The following is a 14,354-nucleotide window of genomic DNA, read 5'->3' as shown; positions in this document are numbered from 1 at the left end:
ACAACCAGGTTATCTCATCTGCTGACGTTTTGTGCACTTCGTGCACTTCAATATTCTTTGTTCTACCGACCCGATGAAATTATTTTCGGATTTAATACCAGTAGTCGTAATAGAGTCTTATGCTTGGGTCACATTTCCAATCCGGGGCCCGGCCGGCAGTCTTTGGGAAAGAAAAGTATGATATAAAAGACAACAAAAACACAAAACGTACCTAAAATTATCTAAGAGTATAGCTTGTGCAAATTTATGGACATACACTTTGAATTGTCGTTTCCGCAAACAGCCTGGCCGGGCCCCGGTTAGGAAATGTGACCCTAGCATAACGGAAAGTTTGTGCTTGTGTTGCAGGTATTGTGGAGCTGGTGAGAGGGAAGCTGTCCAAACAGAACAGAGTGACCCTGGGAGCCCTGGTGACGCTGGACGTGCACGGCAGGGACATCGTACTGGAGATGGCAGACAACGGTCAGTCTTTCATATCAGCTCAAGGCCACACCAATTTGATTTCTTGGTTGTCAGATTGAAACAAAATGCAATATTAGACAACGGTCAGTCGTTCATATCAGCTCAAGGCCACACCAATTTGATTTCGTGGTTGTCGGATTGAAGCATTAGGCACCCAAAGACCAACCTTGAATAATATCATTTCAATGATGTACATGAAATTAATGGCATCAGGCAGTGGAAATACATGTACGTAGCCATATTAAAAAGGCCTTCTATATACAGATGTTGTAGTCCTTTAAAGATTATCACATCCTGCCCAGTTGGAGAAATTATTTGCATCATATGAAATATAACTTTAAGTTATCTTTTTTGCTTACTTGAGTGGCTGTTGTCCTTGTGCAGGCGTTGCTCGAGAGAATGACTTCCTGTGGCTGGCCCAGCTAAGGTACTACTGGGAAGAGAACAACTGTCAAGTCAAACTCATCAACGCCAACGTCAGATATGCGTACGAGTACCTGGGCAACACACCAAGGTAAGAACAGGACATCAGAATTAGCCATTAAAAATCACCAACTGTCACTTTTTCCTTCGAGTTGTCTGTTGCTATCAGACATCTCAGAAGTACAAATTATGTGCAGGGCTTTAAGAAAAACATAATTTCATTTTTGCTGCAAGGTTACCATAAATCTTTGCACCAGCAGCACTGTAATGCTGCTAAGAATGCAAAGTTACGTAATTGTAGAGAAAGTCTACCCCTTATATGGCTATTCTACTTTCACTAATTGCCTCTTCTTCTGATTTCTCCAAACTAAACACTCGGCCACAGGGGTTCATGCCTTTATCTTGGGCCTAGCCTAGTATCAAACCTATTCTAGCTCCAGTTTGCTCCTAAGATCACTTCCCTGCCAAATAGCTCTGGCACTTATCAATAGAGGATCATTTGGCTGACTTTTCAGTATTCTTCAGCAAGGGGATCAAAGAAGAAGACTGGAGCTAGAATAGCATGGATAGCAGGTAATTTTAGGCCAATATTTCTTGATTTTTGAAAAATACTCCGACTGATCCTTGTGCTTGTTGTCCCCCCAGGTTGGTGATCACCCCGTTGACTGACCGTTGCTACCGTACGTTGGTGAGCGCCTTCCACTTGAACCTGAACGGAGCCCCCGAGGGTCCGGCAGGAACTGGCAAGACTGAGACGGTGAAGGATCTGGCCAAGGCCCTGGCTGTACAGTGTGTGGTGTTCAACTGTTCAGACGGTCTGGACTACATTGCTATGGGCAAGGTATGTACTATCAACGGTAGATATTACCTATCAGATTGGTTATATGCTGTTAATAGCTTAGGGACGGCTTTGGTGGTTAGATGTTTATGGTGACCAGTGGTGGTTTGAATAGCAGCTGGAGGCCATTACTGTATATAAGCAAGTATTACTAAGCATAGTGTAGCGAATGAAGATAGTATCTTTGGCATTGCTATAGTGATTAGCACAGAGAATCTTTGTGAAAGTAAAGGACAGTACATTGACCTCAAAATACAACATGTCTGCAATTTGCTTGATAGTAAACAGTTTGACTAAATATCCTTATACCTCGTCTTCAACATGCATGTGATGTCTGTGCCACTCTGATGAATTTCTGCACACTTGTGAATCTTTAACCACACTATTCTATTGTTGCTGACTCCTATCCCTCCTCCGTAGTTCTTCAAGGGCCTTGCGTCTGCAGGTGCGTGGGCGTGCTTTGATGAGTTCAACAGGATTGACCTGGAGGTGCTGTCTGTGGTGGCACAGCAGGTGAGATTATTTACTAAAATTATACGACGTTGTTTGATTTTTTTCATAACTTACATGTATGATCCACAGCTTTGCAGTTTTAGAGCCAATTGCAACACCGTAGTCAATGTATATCGTATGTTATGAAACATGTTGAACATTTTATAAACATAGATCCTTAATAGACAGCAGCAGTTCTTTTACACTTGACAGAATCCAATTCTTATTGATGCCACATATGTGAATAATGGCTTGCAAAATGACTCTTTATATTGGATGGACTATGTAATAACTGAACCATGCAGCAGACAGCTTTTACATGTGTCAATTGAGAAACCATTCTGGGTCTTTTTCAAAGCTATGCCACATCCCAACTATTTCCAAATGGTAAAGATCTGACAGATGATTATTTTCTTTTACCCAGATCCTGTGCATCATCCGCGCTATCCAGGGCCATGTGTCGGTCTTCTCGTTTGAGGGGACGGAGTTGACCCTGAACGCCAACTGTTACGTGGCCATCACCATGAACCCCGGCTATGCTGGCCGGTCTGAACTGCCAGACAACCTCAAGGTAGGACATTGTCTGCATACTGGATCTTTATCCACAACCAAGACATACAATCACAGCCGATATTTTGGTGACCGTCTGTCACCTTCCTCAGGGCAATTCTGACTGGTACTATTCCACACTGCAGCTAGGTGTCGCTGTTGTTCCAAACTTAATGTATAGTCATATATGCAAGCATGCGCAGCAACACCTAGCCTGCAGTGTGGAATGCCAAAAAGTGGCCACATAGGCCAGGTGGTCCTTATCCAGAGCTGGTTACTAGACTACGCTTGACTGCATTCCAAGATGGTCCAAGAGATGTTCTTGTTTGACATGTTGGGTATTCAAGTCAACAACTTACAAAATTTGTGTAGAGAACTGTTTGTAAATAGTGTTGAAGTAGTGTGTACTTTCACTCTAATGTTTCATTTTTCCTTGTTAAAAGATGCTATGCACCCTACTACCTTCACTCTTGTAATATTTCTTGTAACTGCACTTTTCATTCTGTCTTTCTCTTCTGCACTCTCATCTGGCCACTGGCAGGTATCAATAAAACACTGATGTAAGTATTCTCTAGTATCTGTAAGCCTGGGAGCAGTTACAAAATGCTTCAGTGCAAAATGTATACTGTAATTCACTTCATCTTCACGGTACCAAAATTTCACGGTGTAAGGAAAATGGACATTTTCACTGAACTTTAACTTCATGGTGGCGGCAAGTGATTGACAGAACAGATGTGTGAAGGAATCATAAATAATAAGAGCAGTGATTTTTCATGTTTGTGATAAGTTCACAGTACAGAGGTGACCGTAAAAACAGTGAACGTAAAGTTACAGTGAAAGAAACAAGAATTACAGTATCTTTCAATGCACTGTCCATAGTGCTGAATTTCTAACTGTTTTTCATAAGCTTGGACATAACAACTTCCGTTGTGATATACAATATGAAGTAAGAAAAAATCATTCCCACACTTTGTCAGTGTATAGGTCACCACACATCTCTGTTACTCTGGCCCTTGGGCCACACAGTTGTGATAGCTGTACAGTAGGGGGCTAGTCCACTTCCAGTCATCAAATACTACTTTCTTCTTGGTGTCACCCTTTTTTTTTGTACTCCTTTCTAATTCCACTTCTACTGGTCGGATCCCATAAAGAATATCAACAGCAACTCTGATCAATACTCTAGGAATTTGTGTTAGGGTGGTCTCCCATTCATAAATCCTAAATTTCAAGTCAATCTGGTGATCTGAAGTGACATGAATCAAAGTTGAAAAGTTTAACCTTTTTTTAATGGATTGTCGTTGAATTTACAGACTCCAATTGGGATCTCTTCCAATTTTGCCAGATTACAATCTCTACCCTTACATACATTTGTATATTTGACATATATGATTGAATATAAAGATGTGTCTTCCCATCTTTTCAGGTGTTGTTCCGAACAGTGGCCATGATGGTGCCCGACTACGCCATGATCGGCGAGATCTCGCTCTACTCCTGCGGCTTCATCGATGCCCGCAACCTCTCCGTGAAGATCGTGACAACCTACCGCCTGTGCTCCGAGCAGCTGTCGTCCCAGTTCCATTACGACTACGGCATGCGCGCCGTGAAGGCGGTGCTCTCTGCTGCCGCAAACCTGAAGCTGAAGTTCCCAGATGAAAACGAGGACATTTTGGTAATAACTGGACTTGTTCTGATTGTAGATCTACTGGCTGTCATATAGATACCCCAAAATATTATAAACTATTTCCAGAACTTGTATTACAATTTGATGATGTGAATATGGTAGACATAAAACAGGGCTGTTTTTTTTCTATGAAAAAGTAGCACTCTTCTAATAGATTAGGAAAATGAACATGAATTTCCTATTAGACTTAACAAATCTAATGATGATTTCTAAAAGTAAAAGAGGAATGCATCCACTAAGAAGATGCCCCCTAAATAAAACAATAATTGTTTCATTATTTACGTTGAACTTCTCAGCTTCTGCGGTCCATCAAAGACGTGAACCTGCCCAAGTTCCTGTCGTTCGACATCCCCCTGTTTGAGGGCATCGTGTCGGATCTGTTCCCGGGGACCAAGCTCCCCACACCGGACTACGAGGTGTTCCTGAACAACGCCCGCGACATCTGCGCCAAGAAGGTGCTGCAGCCGGTGGACATCTTCTTCGAGAAGATGATCCAGACCTACGAGATGATGATCGTCAGACACGGGTAGGTGTCATGCATGTTGTGTTGCACAAAAAACGAACAAGGAATGACAATGTATAGATATGACAAAACATAGAGGGCAATCCAGAAACTGAATTTACAAAATTAATAGATGAAACTTAAGTGTCCTTATCAGAAAAAGTCAGTATTTTGCTGCATGATTACATATACTGCACTTCACATCACAGTTATCAGTATAAGCCTTTAGGATCATATTATTTTGAAGCTTTGTAGGATTTTGATAGGAGGTCTTCTGTATTACTAGACGATTCCTTATTGCTTGAACTAGCAGCAAGTGTTACTGAAAACATTGAATGCTTGTTGTTCTGCAATCTGTGAGTTACACATTTTCATGACCTCCCCCCTACCCCCTCCAGGTTCATGTTGGTGGGTGACCCCTTCTCGGCTAAGACCATGGTTCTGGAGGTCCTTGCTGAGACTCTGACTCTGCTGAATGATCAAGGACTGAACGAGGAAGACAAGGTCAGACTCTAGCTTAGTTTAACCGTTAGCACACTGAAGTAGCAGTTTGGCACCCCATTCTCTATTGGTTACAGAGTTAGGCAGCAGAAAGAAGGTTATAAAATAACAATTGAGTAACAATTTACACTAAGGAGCATGTATTTGTATGCAATTAAGAAATAGGAGTGTGTTTTTTGGCTATCCATCAGCTTTAAGTTAGGTCTACAAAGATTTTATTCTTTCGTCTAGCAGTACGAAAAATAGAAGAATAATAGAAGAAAAATATAACTTTCTTGGAGAAGGTAAAAAAACACCTGAAATATCATTAGAAACCTCAGATTTGTGTCTTACATATTGTCTGCCTTGGGTGATTTAGATGCTATCAGAATTAATCATTTATGATGATACCCCCTGTCCAGGTGATGTACCGCATCATCAACCCCAAGTCCATCACCATGGGTCAGCTCTTCGGCCAGTTCGACCCCGTCTCCCATGAGTGGACCGACGGAGTGGTGGCCAACACCTTCCGAGAGTTTGCTTCCACAGGTCAGAAACTGTCTTGTTTTTGTTTTTTTTACTTTTGACATCTTTCAATTTACAATCTGTAGGAAATTTTCCATACCTAAAACACTTGTGTATCCTCAGATGTTTAGCATTACTCTTCCATACTTTTTCCCATGAGTGTTTTCTATACTCTTCCATACTCCTTTCCAAGTGCTGAGTGCTAGGCAGAGAAGTAGTATGTACAACTGTATATGTACCATTTTTGAAGTGTTCGGTATGACTTAATCAGAGAATTGAACCCATGATCTATAGCATGCAAAAATAACAATGAATATTCACTTGGCTCTTCCTGCGGCCCTTGGAGATTCAGCTGATTGATGCATCAGAGATTTGATTTGGTCCTTTTTTTTCCTCAGACACACCCGACAGGAAGTGGGTGTGGTTTGACGGCCCCATCGACGCCCTGTGGATCGAGAACATGAACACCGTGCTGGACGACAACAAGAAGCTCTGTCTGATGAGCGGTGAGATCATCCAGATGTCCCCTCCCATGAGCCTCATCTTCGAGGTGCAGGACCTCTCCCAGGCCTCGGTACGTCCGGTTTCTTCTTTTGTCTGTCCTTGGAATATACAACGTTTTATAAAGGGTCAAGATATTATATGATTACTTGTTGAAATAGGAAAGGAAATCTACGTGTAACAATTTCCAGTATTTGGTCCCTGCCCTGCCACCAGACAACATTACTAGCTTTTGTACTCAAACTACAGGATCTAATCGACTTTAGTTATTAGTATTAACGTTAATGACTTTACATGTACATGTACCTTAACTTCCCATCTAAGGTCATAAAAATGCTGTGCTGTCGTTAACCACAAAGGTTCCCAATCTTCCCCCAGCCTGCCACTGTGAGCCGATGCGGTATGGTATACCTGGAGCCCTCCCAGCTAAAGTCATAAAAATGCTGTGCTGTCATTAACCACACTGTTCCCAATCTTCCCCCAGCCTGCCACTGTGAGCCGATGCGGTATGGTGTACCTGGAGCCCTCTCAGCTGGGCTGGCGGCCAATCATGACGTCCTGGGCTCTGCAGCTGCCGCAGGCGGTGAAGGAGGAGGACGCCACCGTGAAGGCCATGTTTGAGTGGATGCTGCCTCCAGCCCTCAGGTTCATGAGGAAGTACTGCAAGGTGGGATATGGACGTAGCAATAATCATTTCTGATTAAAGTTGAAACTTCTGATTCAAACCTAAAAAAAACCCTGCAAATTATACTGCAAGGTGGACGCAGCAAGCTCAGACTATAGTTTGGACCTCTTAGATTTGATATGACACCAGAAAACTGGGACTGACCAGTGATGCATGATACGATACTGCAAACTGCATAAATGTGTTTTCTTTGACCTTCATTGTCTGTGAACTGCTTCCAGTGAGGCTATGGGATATACAAAACATGCATGCAAATCTCATGTCAATTCAAAACATTAGAAAATACAAAAATTTTAATCCAGATATTGGAGTGCATTGTTTCGTTAGGTCATGTTGCTACTCAAAGAAAAGATTTCCTTAACTTTGCATCATGTTTCATATAATTTTATGTGAAGGGAATTTTTATTACATTTTGGTGCTGACCCTTACTTGTGTCTTGACATGCCTTTACTGTACACTGTGGAAACAGGAACAGGTTTGTGACTTTGACTAAGGCACCCTGATAGTCAAATTTTTAGATGTTTCTACCAGTATAATGCGCCATTAATGTTTTCCCAATTTTTTTCCTAATAGTAATAGATAAAGCTTGCTCCCATTCATAGAGCAAGAATGATTTGTAAATGCATGGAAATGTACCTGTAGGTTTCATGCTTAAATAAATGCTTGTTCTTGCTTGCTGTTAACCTTTTGCACATTGATCTTCATTCCCAGTCATTACATGTAGTTTCTCAGCACTTGTAAACATTATCTATGTTTCAACGTTAGTTCACTCACTCACACCATTGGACCCGAGCCAGACCATACTTCCAATTCTACAAGTATCCAATTGCACCAATTCTGCCGTACATTCACCTAACTGTGGGCACACACCAAGATACATATAAGCAAACAAACCAAACAAACAAACAAACAAAAACGAGGACTGATTACAATACCTCTGAAGTAAAAAACTGTGTGTAGTGAGTGAGTGACTGATTTACCTATGGATACTACTTTATATGTTTACATTCTTGGGTTTTGTCCTTCCCCAGGAACTTGTGCCAACCCAAGACAACAACCTAGCCCGCTCTCTGATGTACCTGGTAGAGATGATGCTGAAGGACGGGCTGGGAGACGACTTGGAGTCCAAGAACCCCAACTGCAAGACTTGGGTCCAGGTGAGATTTAGTTTGGGTGTAGACTTGGACGTGAAAGTCCTGGTCTCAAGGAACAGATTTCTCAGATTGTGATGTTAAAGGTTTGGGTAAACCTCTAAAAGGCTTGTCTCAACTTTTTTTTGTTGTATTTTGATCATATTAAGATCAGGGTGCGGATAAAAGAAATGAGCGGAAAGATCATCATTGAATGCAACAGGACAAAGTACATTGTGTAGGCTGCACTTTTTGAGGCTAAGGATTTTTTTGCTAGTCCTTTTCCCCCGTTTTATGGCTAATCCACTGTTTAATATAATAGTGTGTGGTAAGCTGCCATACTACATGTATTCCCATAAGTGCTGAATACCAAGCAGAGAAACAGTATATATATACCATTTTCAAAGTCTTTGGTATGACTTAGCTTGTGTTTGAACTTGCAAGCTCTGGAAAACCAAGCCTACACTGTTTATACCATTTTGCATTTGTTTCCACAGTCTGTCTTCATCTGGTCGCTGATCTGGTCCGTCGGTGCGACGTCAGACGGTGACGGTCGTGACCGGTTCGACAAGTGGCTGCGTGAGTTCCTCCAGGGCAAGGACGAGAAGTTCCCCATGCCCTCAACAATCGGCAAGATCGACGTCCCCATCCCAGACCAGGGCACGGTCTATGACTACCTGTTTGAGGTATGTTGTTGTGGTTGTTGTTTTTGCAATGATCAGCACCATCACATTAGGTACTATGTTTCTGGATGTGGCTATATGCTACTCTAGGCACATAATTGTATCAGAGTAATGAACTTACAAAGCTTATAAGTCACTCTTCAAATAACACTCAAGACTCCTTATCGAAACTCAAACGTGGCTCGAAACGTCTTTAAGATCAAGTGACGTCTTGAGAAAGATCCTATTTAATACATGTAGGTACAGTCAAATTTGTCTAAGGTGACCTCTAAATGGTCACAGTGGAAAGGTGGCCACTTCAGGATTCTGATTACTTGGCTCATGGTAAAAGCAATGTACAGTAAGGGCCCACCAAGGGTTCTTATGTAGTGGTGGTCACTAGTACAGGTTTGATGTTTGTGAACATGTTCTGACCAGGGCACGTTACCGTGTACCAGTGTGGGACATCGTGCATTTGAAAATACTATAATGTTAGCTCCTGTGGAACCTTGATGTTGACGATGTTGGTTTCATCTTTCTTCTCAGACCAAGGGTCGCGGGAAGTGGATCCCCTGGACCAACATGATCAGTAGTACTCTGACGGCGGACAAGAACACGAAGATGTCAGAGATTCTGGTTCCCACGATGGACACTGCGCGGTACACCTACATCATGGACGTCTGCATCAGGCATGGCAGGTACGGCGCTCAGACTACTATTTGACCTTTAGCTGGCTAAGGTAGCCGTTTTGCACAAAATTTGTCTTGGTTATAAGATAAGGCAGCAGGGAGAAGGTTAAAGAAATAAGGCAGAGCTCAAACTGTATTCTGCCTTTTTTTTTGTTGATAGCTACTAGTGCAATGCAGCCTTGCCACTGCCCACATTTTCAACCAAGCAGACCAGGTCACCCCTGCTCTTCTTGATAAGTGTGTTGAGTTCTTTGGCGTGCAGAAGTTTGATGCCTGTGGCTTACACCAATACACGGGGCCAGCCCTTTGACTGAAATGATTAGTTTGTGTGTGTGCTGTCCATGGTCCTGAAATGCTTGCTGTTGTTCATAAACTAGGAAATAACAGCTTCTGTTGCAATATAATAGTAGAAAAAAAATATTTACAATACATTGCAGTGTCTCTATGTGCATTTCTATAGCCCTTGGGTCACAGAGTTGTGCAAGCACTACAGCGGGGAGCTAGTCCACTGGTAGTGGTGTCTGTTCAACTACCATACTCTTCCTCACAAGTACAGAGTGCTAAGCAGAGAAAGCATATGCACCACTTAAAAGACTCGACCGGGGAACAAAGCCTAACTTATCACATGCAAGGGGAACTCTCTACCCACTAGATCATTGCAGCGGTTAGATCTGATTGACTTTAGTTAACATTCCTTATTTTTTCCCCAGGACCCTGATGTATGTTGGCCCTACCGGTGTTGGGAAGAGTGTGTACATTAAAGACAAGCTGATGAACAACCTGTCCAAGGATGACTACCTGCCCATGTTTGTCAACTTCTCAGCCAGGACCTCAGCCAACCAGTCACAGGTAGGTTCAGTTGATTGTTTTTTCCATTGAATAGTGAATTTAACAATGATATCAATGCTGCTTGTTTAAACTTTAAATTGAAGCTTTCTAATGAAGAGAGCCCTTTTATCAAGTTCCGCCCTACAATAGTTCTCGGGACACCTCATATTCTGTGTTCTTAACATTGAAACTTATGGTTTTGATTGTTCACTCCATCCTATTGTTAATGCATATCTGCCTTTGGCTAGGATGTAAAACCTTGAAATAATGTGCTCAAAACACAATGGATAACAACCTACTGAATCTATGGCCTCTGAAAGGCTTTGAGACTACCATAATTTTATATAGTTTATCTTTAAAAATTGTGTAGTCTGGACAGTCTTCATTTCTCGTCTGATAATTTCTACCACATAATTCCCTAGAACATGATCATGTCCCGTCTGGACAAGAGGAGGAAGGGCGTGTTTGGACCCCCCATGGGGAAGAAGTGTATCATCTTCGTGGATGACCTGAACATGCCGGCGCGGGAGCAGTACGGAGCGCAGCCTCCCATCGAACTCCTCCGGCAGCTCCTGGACCATGGATACTGGTAGGTCAACAAACAAACAAACAAACTGGATGAGGACAAACCAAATAAATCACAGATTGACATAAAACAGGGGAAATCTAGACATCCGTGACTTGGACTTGTCTTTACTTTGTGTATAGTCAGGATGTACAATTGTCTAAAGACAATCAATTGATTTACGGTAGCTTTTTAAAATATTCATTGAAAAAGATACCAGGTAGTTTAAATACAGCTTGGAGTTCAAGATACATATAAAATGATGAGAATGACAATTTCCTTTATTGGATTTTAATGGGCACCCACTTCTTCTTGCTTGATAGAATCGTTTATTATATCAGACTCTACAATACATGTACGTCATGTATTAAAGTAACCGTAATATTACAATCTTTTAGAATCTTTTTTATTTTATATTCTTAAATCCATCAAAGTGACACTCTTTAATGTTTTTGGGTGTTTTTTCCTTAAGGTATGATCTAAAGGAGACCACAAAAATCACCCTGATCGACGTGCAGCTTCTCACGGCCATGGGTCCTCCGGGGGGCGGTCGCAATCCCATCACCTCCCGCTTCCTGCGCCACTGCAATGTCATCTCCATCAACCCCTTCAACGACGACACCATGATCAAAATCTTCTCCTCTATCATGTCCCTCTACCTGAAGGTAAGGCCTCTCCAATTATTTTTTTTTTTTACTTCGGTTTTTGACAGACAAGGACGACGTGGCCCTGCACTCAATTTTTTATAACTTATATTAAAAGTGCCACGTACAGATAACAACATACCCATTTTTTATACACCTGGGCGAAGTGAGGAAAGTCGTGTTAAGTGCCTTTCCCAAGGGCAAAACATCGGTGGCGTCGGGGATTTGAACTCGGGACCTCTAGGTTCTAGGCCAAACACCCTGCCGTTACACCACACGACCCCACTGACCCCACACGACCCTCACCAATTGAATTGGTTGGTTCTCGGTATTCTAAGAAAATCATGCTAAACTATAAGATCATCACGAAAATGAGAGTGTAAGGGGAAAGTGTGTTCCTAGGTACACACAGTCTGAATCATCACAGCATCTGTGACAAATTGATTCATGTTAATGATGTCATGTTATTTCCACAGAATAATGAGTTCTCTACAGAGTTCTTTGCCACTGGTACCCAGATAGTGAGCGCTACATTGCAGGTAAGGAGAATCCATTTCTTTTTAGTCTTTGGTTCTTTCTTTTTTTTTTATTCAAGAAAATATCAAACAAATACAGATAAGCACAAATATACAAGATAAACAAGTTCTGTTGCTTTTAGAAACTTTTTTGTGATACTGTCAAGAAGTAGTAAAGTATGTCTGCCACTTTTTTCTGGAAAAGTTCACAGGGTAAAACAGGATATAAAACCATGCTGTAGTGTTCATTGTATTTCTGGGAAATTTCTACTTTAAACTGCATTCACATATCCAGTCTTTCACATCAGACATATCATAACTGTAGAAAAAGTAGCAAGGTAAAACTTGTTTCGGATACATTTGTCTATTTCTGTGTTATTTAGGTGTACAAGGAGGCCATGTCCACCCTCCTGCCCACCCCCACAAAGTCTCACTACACCTTCAACCTGCGTGACTTTGCCCGTGTCATCCTGGGGGTCCTGCTCATCAAAAAGGATACCCTGGACAGCAAGCGCACCTTTATCCGACTCTTCGTCCATGAGGTCTTCCGAGTGTACTATGACCGTTTGGTCGACGACGAAGACAGGGCATGGCTGTTCAAGTACGCATCTAACACTCAGTCTTGGGTCATCCTAGATGTAGTCTTAAGGCACCGTTTAAAATTATTGCTGGAGATGAAGTAGCACTAGGCTGACAAGTTCTTTTTTAATAAGCCAAAATGATGCTGTTTAGCACGCAAACAATGTATCAAAGGTTCCTCTTAAAGATTTTGAGTTTTTTGTGTGGATTATTGTTATCATGATGGCAACAGAGCCATCCCTGTTTTTTTTTCAGTGCTGTGTCTTCACATATCATACCTTTACCAGTGACGTTGGTTTGATAGTTGTGACACAGGTGACAATATCATCTGTCTCCAATTTATTGAGAACACTTCAACTCACAGTTACATGCACTAACTTGTATACTGAAACAATGATACAACAGAAGTTCCCTAAAGCCAGCTATATAGATCAGGTGTTAGTATATGGTACCTTGTGTTTTCTTGAGACACATATTAACACGTTCTTGTTCCTCCAAGGCTGATGAAGGGTATTGTGAAGGACCAGTTCAAGGAAAACTTCGACACGGTGTTTGAAGCACTTGCTGAACCAAACATGCCTGTAAGTTGATGTGGAGGGTTTGTGAAAAATCAGTCAATACCAGCTATGTCAAGCATAATGAGAGCATCTTAATTTTTCTGTACATACAATGTACAAACATATTTTTAATGTTGATGACCTCTGGGAAGAGTGGATTAGGCTGTCAGGGCTATCCAGGTTAGATAAAGGTTATTCATTTGTTCGTTCGTTAATTCAGTCGTCCGTTTGTTTGTTTGTTCGTTGGTTCATAACTGGTAAGCATATGTTGAAATTATCAAGATAAGTTTGAATTCAGTGCAGCACGTCATACTCCTTGATTTATTTATGTTGTTACACAAGTTTTTCTACATGTTGTTGTTGTTCCCTTCTGCAGCTGATTGAAGACAACATGCGGTCCCTGATGTTCGGCGACTACATGAAGCCCGACCTTGAAGGGGACGACCGTTTGTACGAGGAGGTGGACTCCATGGAGGAGTTCAATGCTGTGGTGGAGCAGTGCTTGGAAGAATACAACCAGACCCATAAGGCCGTCATGAACCTGGTCATATTCAGGTCAGGATGGGACCTTTGAACCTGGGGTCAGGTCAGGCATGACCTTTGACACAAAGTCAGGTGCAACATCTGATCCCTGGGTCAGATGTGACCTTTGACACAAAGTCAAATGCGACTCTGCCCCATGGGCCAGATTTAACCTTTGAACCTCAGGGGCAACTCTGACCCATTGGACAGATGTGACCTTGACATCAAGGTCATTGTTTGACCTGACCCTTGGCCTTCAACCTTTGCTATCTTTTCTACGCTGCTGCTGCACATGCTTCTCAGTGTTGGCTTCATCTGGCTTTGTTGCACAATTCTATGCTGTGGAGAAACGATGGGTTGATGTGCTTCCAGAGTCCTTTACTAATGCTTACTCTGTTACTAAGCCTTCCTGTGCTTGCACAAGAAGGACTTTGGAAGCATTTCATTCCTCATGCATAGAGACGGCCTTCTCTATTAGTACATGTTGTACACATGGGCAGAGAGAATCAGCTGTCTCCATGCAGC

The 14,354-nt window shown here is 42.1% G+C and overlaps 1 protein-coding gene across 4 annotated transcripts in view; it reads left to right on the top strand.

Annotated features, from left to right (window-relative positions):
- Nucleotides 1–14,354, top strand: part of LOC136434651 (dynein axonemal heavy chain 12-like) — a 58,105-nt gene that overhangs the window by 18,525 nt on the left and 25,226 nt on the right. For all 4 annotated transcript variants that reach the window (XM_066427580.1, XM_066427579.1, XM_066427581.1 and 1 more), the window contains 21 exons: nt 349–462; nt 847–976; nt 1,531–1,726; nt 2,144–2,236; nt 2,640–2,786; nt 4,188–4,433; nt 4,742–4,971; nt 5,346–5,451; nt 5,850–5,976; nt 6,351–6,526; nt 6,938–7,120; nt 8,170–8,295; nt 8,766–8,954; nt 9,477–9,628; nt 10,330–10,468; nt 10,870–11,036; nt 11,485–11,677; nt 12,133–12,195; nt 12,555–12,772; nt 13,250–13,331; nt 13,684–13,862. In XM_066427580.1, coding sequence (XP_066283677.1) covers nt 349–462; nt 847–976; nt 1,531–1,726; nt 2,144–2,236; nt 2,640–2,786; nt 4,188–4,433; nt 4,742–4,971; nt 5,346–5,451; nt 5,850–5,976; nt 6,351–6,526; nt 6,938–7,120; nt 8,170–8,295; nt 8,766–8,954; nt 9,477–9,628; nt 10,330–10,468; nt 10,870–11,036; nt 11,485–11,677; nt 12,133–12,195; nt 12,555–12,772; nt 13,250–13,331; nt 13,684–13,862 — 3,256 coding nt within the window. The remainder of the gene's footprint in view (nt 1–348; nt 463–846; nt 977–1,530; nt 1,727–2,143; nt 2,237–2,639; nt 2,787–4,187; nt 4,434–4,741; nt 4,972–5,345; nt 5,452–5,849; nt 5,977–6,350; nt 6,527–6,937; nt 7,121–8,169; nt 8,296–8,765; nt 8,955–9,476; nt 9,629–10,329; nt 10,469–10,869; nt 11,037–11,484; nt 11,678–12,132; nt 12,196–12,554; nt 12,773–13,249; nt 13,332–13,683; nt 13,863–14,354) is intronic.

Source organism: Branchiostoma lanceolatum, chromosome 5 (assembly GCF_035083965.1).
Source record: "Branchiostoma lanceolatum isolate klBraLanc5 chromosome 5, klBraLanc5.hap2, whole genome shotgun sequence".
NCBI classification, from domain to species: Eukaryota; Metazoa; Chordata; class Leptocardii; order Amphioxiformes; family Branchiostomatidae; genus Branchiostoma; species Branchiostoma lanceolatum.
The sequence above is the reverse complement of the archived record's forward strand: the minus strand, read 5'-3'. Positions and strand labels throughout refer to the sequence as shown.